Raw genomic sequence first — 10,041 nt, forward strand, 5'->3', positions numbered from 1 at the left:
TCCGACGTGCAAAATAGGATAGGTCAATCAATAAGTTTCTTTGCCTTAGTATGTTATATTTTAAAAGAGTAATTATATTACATCTGTATAATATGGTTTTATATTAAACTTTAAATTTTATGACAGAAGAGAATTCACAGATCCAATGAGGAATTGACTTTTTCTTATGTGCAAATTATGGTCAAGCGATCAAGAACTTCCCTTACCTTAAAATAGAATTCTAAGACATTTAAATGGGTCATATCTGTATAATATAAAACTTAAATCAAACTTAAAATTTTATGACCAAGGAGAATTTACAGATCAGACAGGGAATTAATTTTTACGAGATGCAAATTAGAGTGAACCAATCAGTATATTGATTTGCTTTAATATGTGTCTAAATAATGTCTATATATATATATATATATATATATATATATATATATATATATATATATATATATATATATATATATATATATATATATATATATATATATATATATATATATATATATATATATATATATATATATATATATATATATATATATATATATATATATATATATATATATATATATATATATATATATATATATATATATATATATATATATATATATATATATATATATATATATATATATATATATATATATATATATATATATATATATATATATATATATATATATATATATATATATATATATATATATATATATATATATATATATATATATATATATATATATATATATATATATATATATATATATATATATATATATATATATATATATATATATATATATATATATATATATATATATATATATATATATATATATATATATATATATATATATATATATATATATATATATATATATATATATATATATATTCAAGCTCAGATTATCATGTTACCTTGTTATAATGCTCAAGTTGAATTCGATCAAGGGCCTTAAGGACAGGATCAGTTGGATTCAAGTGCCCTTCGTCTGGATACAGCTCGTCGAGAAGATCAGCAGTTACTAAACTCTCATAGATTGGCTTTCCTTCAATTAATATACAAGGCACTTTGCCAAGAGGATTTATCTTAAAATACCATTCAGGTTTCGAAACTAAATTGATATTCACAATTTCGTGTCTAGAATAAATAATAGTTGAATTAAGCTTTAACAGGATGTATCAAGCAAAATAGAGTAAATAGTTAAATATTCTTAAGAGATGTAAAAAATTCTTTCTTATTTTAGATTCAAACTAACCATTTTTATGTCTATTTCTATAGAGATTTTACTACAAAAAACAATAATGATTTTACTTAAAAATGATAAATTTTACTCGAGAATTGTTCCAACCAGGCTATATTTTCACACTCTTTGTAAAAATAAAACTTCTGTTTGGTCAAATTCCAGAACCATTTCAGTGTATATGGCCAAGTTACATGTGATTTTGCATGGTAGATTTTTCTTCGTCCCATATTCAAAGTGAAGTTTCTAATCTACCACGGTCCTTTTAGAGGCGAGAAGAAAAGAGACAATAGCGTTTGAATCGTTGGGTCACTGCTGGACTGCCTTCGTTATATTTTTCATCCAGCGGATGAATCAGAACTTTCAATAGCGAAATAAATTGTCGTTGTTGCCCCTGAAAAGAACTATAGTTCCTCATTGGAAACCACAGTCTTAAACTCCTCGAACACGCCTTTCACCATCCCATCGGTGTGACGAAACGTCCATGAACAAGAACCCCCCTTGGAACACAACCGCATAAACAGCAAAAAGAAAAATCTAGCCAAAATTCAAAGTGGAATCCACGGCAGGATTCAGAAGACACGATCAGATATGAACAAATGCTAAAGGCCGCGCAAACAAGCTAAAGTTGTCCTCAAGATTAATTCTTATGCCCTGGTTCCTATGATAAGCAGCAAAGTAGGCTCTTTTTCAAGGACACTTGCAATTTTCGATAATGGGAAAAACAAACAATAAGTCTGGACAATGGCATTGTCTGACAATGAATTTTATGAATCGAATAAGGTTTCAATCCATGTGAGTGATCAGTTCAATTAACATTGTTTGTCATGATTATATAAAATAGCAACTATTGTATTCATAAAATAGTAGTCAGTCAGCTTACTCTTATTCAGCTTACTCAGCTTGGTGGTGTTTTTCCTTGGGCAATTTCATGTAATTAGTAGTCAAAATATTCGTTTTTTCCGCTGCTCACTTACTTTTCTGGATTCTTTACTCTCAAGTGTATTTTTTAGGTTCAACTGTAAGAAAAGCATACATTTGAAATTATTTTTTAAGTTCAACTGTATAAAAAGCATCTATCTAAAATCATCCCTAAAAGAATTTGGAGCAATATTGGATAAAAATTCAAATATCTGTGTGAAACTTGTAAAAAATTGCTAAAATGTTTATTTGGTTTCAGCGAAAATGAAGACGAAAACTTTCGATTATTTATGGTTTTTGTGATATTTTCCTAGATCTATTGCCCAAAAATTCACAAATGGTTTTGAAAGATTTTTTCTTCTTTCTGAGCCAACCAGCTTTTCTTCCTTCAAAAAATAAAGCAAGACAATGTGTTTAGTTTGTCCACTTGGCAAAGTTTCTAGGCTTTTAGCCAATTTTTTCAACCTACCCTATATTTTCGATGACTCCAAAATTAAAAAGGATTGCCCATTTCATAATGTAGGTCGAGAACAAATCACACTTACGGTATTTTTTTTGCAGAGAGAACCAGCCTTGTCCTTTGTGCATATGGACAGAATCGCATGTTATAGAATCGAAGAACATTCTTGTCTTTGTTTGGCTCAGGCTCAACTGACCCTAAAACAAGAACTCAATTTAAAAGCCACAGTTCTAAACAGGAAAACAAATGTGCTGAAACTTGTTTTGTGGGTGGAAGGAATTCGAAAACAAAAATACCAGAAAAAGGGCGAATTATGCACATAAAATGTAATACATTTTGGTGATTTTGGAATTTTTCATGGAAGAATGCAAGAACATTCAGAATTTTCGAGAAACAGAGCGAGAATGAGCCCCTCCTCCTCCCCTGGCAATGAAAATAATGTATATTATGCAAAATAATCAGAAATTGGTGACAGATCCATTTAAAAGAAATCAACTTCGCTCCATTTTATTAAACTGTTTTTCTTCTTTTCTTCTCGTGGAATAGGCCAGAATATTGAGCCAAAATAACATTTAGTTTATTCAATGAGCAGTGGCATCAATTCACGAAAATTCAAGAGTTACCCCCACTTCTCAACTATTTTTATAAGTAATTGGATGTGAGGCAAAAATTATCTTTTTAATTTATGGAAATTCAGGAGGTGGGGCAAACAATTATTTTTTTTAATTTATGGGGGTAAATTTGTTGTTTTTCAGTTTTTTCAATGAGAATACCAAAACAAGCCCTTTAAATGGCAATACCGAAAAAAAATATTTTGCACAATCTAGAAGGGGGATAAGGGGGATCCCTCCCCCCTCATTAACTGATACCATTGCCAAAGAAAATAGGAAACTGATAAGGAAGACAGTGTAAGTAGATATTTGAGCAAAAAAGTGACCAATGTTATTTAATGCTACCCCACAAAACGAGAAAGCTGATTCCAAGAACCTAAATAAAAACAATACTTTTTTTAATTCATATCCTTTTTTACTTTTGCTTTACCTTAGACCGGAGAAAATAGTCCCTTGGGAGCACAAGACATTTTACTACATTTTTCACCTTCACTGTTCCACTTCTCTGCAGTAGCCAAATTTTTGCATTTGCACTTTTATTAATGCTTTTCTTTCCTGCATCTACTCTTAGACTGTAATTAAAACCAAATTTGGATAGATCAAAGGTTAAATTAAGCTTAACATTTCTATTTCACTCATTCCAAATGGTAAAAATTCTCTTTTGTTCAGTTGCCCATTTTTTATTAGTCTGTTGCAAAGGTCTCCGATATACCTCTCTTCAAATAGACAGTATCTATGTAACATTATATTAACTCGTTAAAAATAAGATTTCTAAAATATTCAAAGTCTAATTTATTTCTAATACTTAACAAGTTTGTGTATCTAAATCTATGGAAGAAAAGTTTTGGCGAAGTTATGGATGATTGGCTTTTGGCTATACTGAGAAGTAGTTGAGTTAGGTGAATGAAACTTACCGGAATGGATCCAGAGCCGAAATTGTGCACCGAGAAAATGTTTCTATCTGCTTTTCTATGGAGAAAAGCATTGAAAAATCAGCCAATGACGAGGAAGAGCGAATGTGCAGCCTGTGCAGCCGAAAACTTTAGTTTTGGGAAAAGATTTGTCTTATTAGAGTTTAATTTTAAAGAATGCACATTTTTAATTTTAATAAACATTAATAAAACTAACCATTATGCATAAAAATAGTCAGTCTGCTGTCATTAGTTTTTTACTGTAAAGGTAGTCTATCTGTATTGAAATTTGACAAAATAAAAACTTTTAACCTTAATTTTGGTTCTGGCATAAGTTATGCCCAAGATATTTTAGTGCACCTACCGTAAATTCTCCAAAATATCCTCGCAGGTTTAGTTTAGGATTTGGCTGCACTTCTGAAAATCTTATTCACAACTCTTTTATAGCTAGCCAGGAGCCCATTATCTACAAAATTTCAGAGTTTTACAAAATTTCAGAAACCTTTTAAAAAAATTTAATATGACATGATTAAACTAGATTTTAAGAATAGCATCGTTTGGAATTGAAATTCTGAATATATACATACATGCTTTCTTGATATTTTGGGTAAAATCATTGTGTACAGCCTCTTCTGAACTAAACACTATAATAGCAAAATAGTAGCACCATTCTATTTCCCAATCAACACTCTTTCCAAATATAGTTTCACTATTTTTGGTTGCTACCATGACAACAATACCCCCCCCCCCTCAATGGGGCACGTAGACCCAGGCTATACACATAACTTATTGTTTTTATTTCAAATTGGCATAACTTATTGTTTTTATTTCAAATTGGCATTATTAACCAACTACTGACTGGAAATAAATACAAACAATAATATAAACTAACGGAATAAGAAAGGTTTTCGATACAATCCATGGCTACCTCTGGTCCAATTGCGGTTCTGGGACATAATTCAACGAAAGTAGCAATCATTACATTTAGAAACAGGAGTGAAGGGGAATTGAATGGTGAATTGCTTTTAATTTCAGTGTTTGGTTCTGAATATATACATACATACTTTCTTGATATTTTGGGTAAAATCATTGTGTACAGCCTCTTCTGAACTAAACACTATAATAGCAAAATAGTAGCACCATTCTATTTCCCAATCAACACTCTTTCCAAATATAGTTTCACTATTTTTGGTTGCTACCATGACAACAATACCCCCCCCCTCAATGGGGCACGTAGACCCAGGCTATACACATAACTTATTGTTTTTATTTCAAATTGGCATAACTTATTGTTTTTATTTCAAATTGGCATTATTAACCAACTACTGACTGGAAATAAATACAAACAATAATATAAACTAACGGAATAAGAAAGGTTTTCGATACAATCCATGGCTACCTCTGGTCCAATTGCGGTTCTGGGACATAATTCAACGAAAGTAGCAATCATTACATTTAGAAACAGGAGTGAAGGGGAATTGAATGGTGAATTGCTTTTAATTTCAGTGTTTGGTTGAGAAGAAGCCTTGCGAAAGACTGTTACCCCCCTCTTTTGTATAAACATCATGACATAACATGAGCCCTGCTAGAGAGGGAGAACAGCGCTAGCCAACCCTTGGAAGAGGAAGACATTTAAAAAGTGTATCAAACGAGGAAAACAGATTCAATCCTGGAATTGAGCTGGTTGTGAAGAAAAGATGTTAAGGAAACAATTGTAACTTCATAATATGCAGAATAATTGTAGTTAACACAAGTTGACTGCAATTCTATTGTACTTTACCCCCAACTGTTCCCCTAATATGTAAATATATAGCCCAAATTATATATTTCCTATGTTTTTCCTTTCTTGATTCCGTCGCAGTTGATTCAATTTACGGGTACACGGGTTGAAACAAGAGGGTTGTGTGATAAAATGCATGGGAAATATATAATTTTAGGCTAATTATTTGGACATTAGGGGGAGGGGAGGAAACTAAACTGGTATTGCAGTCAAAATATAAACTACAATTTTTCTGCAAATTATGAAGTAAGAATTGTTTCCCTCTCAATAGGCCCAGTTCTAGGCTTATATCAGAAAAAGCTCCCACTTAAATCCTGGAAAGCAAAGCTCTTGGTAGTACTATCTCCCAACCTTCCAGGGATAATTTCCTTGTGATACGTCTGTCGTTCAGGACAGCTTAAAAAGAATACACTAATACTAAGAGTTTCAAAGGATTTCCGCTCTCTAATATTATTAAGAAACTCGAAAAACAGATAGCGCTACTAACAAAAGTTTGATTTTTCACTTCAAGACTCAATTAGTTATACTGAAAAAGATTCAAAATGACTTTACCAGCAGCAAGATGAGGTGTTTCAAATATTGCTTCCATTTTATTTCCAATATTAGAATTTCTCCTAAACAAAAAACGATGGAACATATAATACACAATTTGTAATAGAGTCAATTATACGCTATGGCCATCTGCTGGTTTTATTGCTCAAGATAAGACAAATCTCAGATTAGAATTATGGCACTTAAATTCAATAGCTTCAAATTTTCTAAATTAAAAGATAGCATACAAAACAAACAATAGATTGACTATAATAAATCTAATCTGTAAAAAAATTCACAAAACATATATTGTTTTGACTTCTTTTTTTATAGACATTCAGTTTTCCAGGCTATAAATAAAATCATTCCCGATTAAAACAGTTCATATAGAAAGAATAAAATATTCCGTTAGTATTACTGCTTCAAACTCATGGTAGTACCAAGCCCACTGAGGCCAACATCTTGAAAGACCCTTTTCTTCTTTAAAGCCTAGCCAAAGAGACCCTCAAAGATTTCAAGTCAATTCCTGAATTCCGACATAGTAAAATTGGCAATTATGTATTATAGCCACCACAGTCAAGTTCTTGTCTGAGTAGAACAGGTTTATTTCTGTATTTCAGTATATACTCGATGATACTCAGCTTAGCCTGAGAAAGATAAATTACAATGTAGGTATATTTTCATTAAATATTTTATATATAGAGTTGGTATTTTGTTGTTGGTAGTTGGTTATGACATAATTGCACAGGATCAGAGCCGTTCAAAGGAAGGGGCAACCAGGACAGCTTGCCCTAGAGCCGTGGCTGGGGGGACCTTGGCTTGGAGTTGTCCACTTAGATCAAAATTGTCCCTTTGATTCAGCTTTTTTTTTCTCATATTTAAGAAGGGTGGGGGAGCTGTAATTGATTTTTCCCCAGACACCACCAACCCCACGAACGGCTCTGCCCAGAATGTTTTGCTAAGCTGTTCTAAAAGAGAGGATCAGCAAAGCAACTTTCAATCGCAGTTCGGTTGTCCTAATGTACATTGCTTAGCTGGTCCTTTCTTTAAGCTGATCCTTCCTGACGAAACCCCCCCCCCCCACCCACTCTCATCCACAATGACACAATCTTTGGATTGAGTCTGTATGTTTGTTCGAGCTTCAATTATTTGAGTTTCATTGATTGTTTGGTTCGAAATTATGCACGACTCTCCTGCCTAGCTTGTGATTTTGTGATTTTGAGGTTGGAGATTGGATTTAGTTTTTCGTTTTCTTCATATTTTTTTTGTTGCTATGTTTTCTTTCTCCATACCCCTTCCTGGTCATGGAGTCTTATAGGGAGACTGTGCTGAATATTTTTTTTAGTTGTAAAATTTTTGTTAAATAAACAAATTCTGAACTTGATTATGTGTCAAAGCAGGAAATAAGAAACAATTCCATAGGAATCCTGCCAAAAAAAACCTGGTGGTGCTTGCCCCCCCCCCTCATCGGCAAATGCCCTGTTGGTGCTCTTCTGCTTCACTGTGAGCACCTAGCTGGAGCAATTAAAATTAGACTACAATATCGTCTGAACAGAAATTATTAAAATCAACAGAGTGCCCGGCTTCTTTTTTCCATTTTTGTCAACGCGCTAAGTTTTAAGTAGTTCTTTGGGGACTGCCAATGGGAAGAACGATATATGCCAAATAGTAGATATAATCAATTATACGATTTCACTTACTTTGAAGTATTATCTGGCCATCTACTCTCATTTCGACCAAGAAAGGAAATAAAAACAAGTTAAGCAAAATAACCTGAACTATCCAGGTCTTTCTTTGCTAAGCTCATTTATCTTCTACTTGTGCTTGAACCTACACCAAAGTAGAGGTCTTAAAATTCACTTTTACCAATAACTTCAATAAGTATTGGTCCCAAAAAAACTGGGACAGTTCCATATTATGTGGCTCTGTCCTGGTTTCTGTAAAGATTACAAAAAGTCTTAAATTTGTTGTCACTTGTGTATTGTACGCCACACAAGTGCTCCATTTAATTAGAACCTATTTCTTTGACGCTCAATCCTAATGAAATATCGCAAGATATGATGAAAATATAATACCTTAGAAACAAATTTAGGCTATATATTTGCACATTAGAGGGGGGAAGGGGGTAAAGTATAGCGGGTCCGTATGCAAAGTCTGTACAATTGTTCTGCATGTTATGAAGTAAGAATTGTTTTCTAACTTCAAACTGTCCAAATACTTTACTCCCTCTTCTCCTAATGTGCAAATATAGCCCAAATTATATATTTCCATTCTATTCTATCACTTGTCTTTGTCTTGACGCTAAGCTGAAAGAAACTAATGAAGAAACCGGTTTGTTCTCGAGTTTTGGACAGCGCAAACTTGAGCGGTGTATAATACACAAGTACCAATTTTTTAATATTACATGTAAAATTTTGAATTTTTAGTTTCCAGGCTTCACAAGTTGTATTATTGTAAGAGTTTTGTGAATCAGGGAATAATGTGCGCTAGGGTTTATTTTTTCCACCACGAGAAAGGTTAAGCTCTTCTACGCTTTTGGACGTGTTTCGAAGGGATAAATTACACAAATATTAATCTGCAGATAAGAGAATTGATCAGCAGTTCTGTATTTTTTTTGTGCAAAGTATTGTGGAAGCATATGGATAATATTTCTTTCCGATGATCCAAAGAAGCCCAGACAAAATTCAAAGTTACTAAGCAATGACAAATGAAACCTCCAAATGGTGAATCCGGGGCACTCAGTATTAAAACTTGATGCTTTTGGATCTGTAATTGTCATCTAGTTTGCCAATCCTGGGGTCAATAGTTTGGAAGGGTATTTTTTGTTGAGTTATCATTCACTAAAACCAGCACCCTAGGATAGGTAATAAAAGTGTGAATATAGCCTTAATTCATGAATAAAAGCAAATAAAAGGAAATAACGTTTCTTACATACCAGCAGCGGGAGTTCTAGGCCTGAGTAACTTGCCCCCTCCCCCTCCCCCTCCCCAAGACTATGAGGCTTATAACTTTACTGCATACCAGTATTCTCTGTAAATTTGAAACCGAGAAACTAAAAGCGTGATATATTTAGTGCTTTATGTGCTTAAAGAAAACTCATCTTAACAATCTGCTCGGCCGAAAGACCGAAATTTAAGAATTTAAAATATACTTGAGCTTGCCAGCATAGATCGAATTTACTATCTTCCTTACCACTAATGTACCACTTAAAATCTAATTATTAAATAATAAATCAACTGTATTTTTTGATTGGTTGAATTATACAATCCAACTCCGAATCTTATTATTTTGTATATTTTGATTGTTAGGCATTCAGAAATTTTCCAAGAAGTGTAGCAAAGAGCTTAGTCTCTCTATGAGGATGTCAGATTGGCCACCCCCCGATGTAGCCGAATCCACTGCCCCTTATTGGAACCTGATAAAAACTTGAAAAAATAAACAAAGCTTTTGCAAAAAAAACTTGAATTTTATGTTTTTGGCATAGACCGTGAGTAAGACCCGAGCGAAGCATAGTGGATTTATTCTTACATGAGTGAACTTCTATTTTGTCTATCCATTTGTAATTATGGGCTTAAAGAACCATTGA

The 10,041-nt window shown here is 32.7% G+C and overlaps 1 protein-coding gene across 1 annotated transcript; it reads right to left on the reverse strand.

Annotated features, from left to right (window-relative positions):
• Positions 1 to 906: 906 nt before the first annotated feature.
• Positions 907 to 6,601, reverse strand: LOC148954870 (putative glutathione transferase). The gene is made up of 3 exons (XM_089107972.1): positions 6,477 to 6,601; positions 2,708 to 2,819; positions 907 to 1,138 (listed from the first exon to the last, which is right to left on the reverse strand). Exons 1-3 carry the CDS (start codon positions 6,559 to 6,561, stop codon positions 907 to 909), a joined length of 429 nt encoding a protein of 142 aa, XP_088964098.1. The 5' UTR covers positions 6,562 to 6,601.
• Positions 6,602 to 10,041: the final 3,440 nt, after the last annotated feature.

This window comes from Artemia sp. Qi Xiang Cuo, chromosome 2 (genome assembly GCF_049724085.1).
Source record: "Artemia sp. Qi Xiang Cuo chromosome 2, ASM4972408v1, whole genome shotgun sequence".
Taxonomy (NCBI): domain Eukaryota; kingdom Metazoa; phylum Arthropoda; class Branchiopoda; order Anostraca; family Artemiidae; genus Artemia; species Artemia sp. Qi Xiang Cuo.

Excerpts from the sequence above, each read along its gene's own strand:
- LOC148954870 (XM_089107972.1), bottom strand. The coding sequence starts at position 6,561 with ATGTTCCATCGTTTTTTGTTTAGGAGAAATTCTAATATTGGAAATAAA. Across the intron at positions 2,820-6,476 it reads AACACCTCATCTTGCTGCTG|GGTCAGTTGAGCCTGAGCCA; the intron begins GTAAAGTCATTT and ends TTCTTGTTTTAG. Across the intron at positions 1,139-2,707 it reads CTCTCTGCAAAAAAAATACC|ACACGAAATTGTGAATATCA; the intron begins GTAAGTGTGATT and ends TATTTATTCTAG.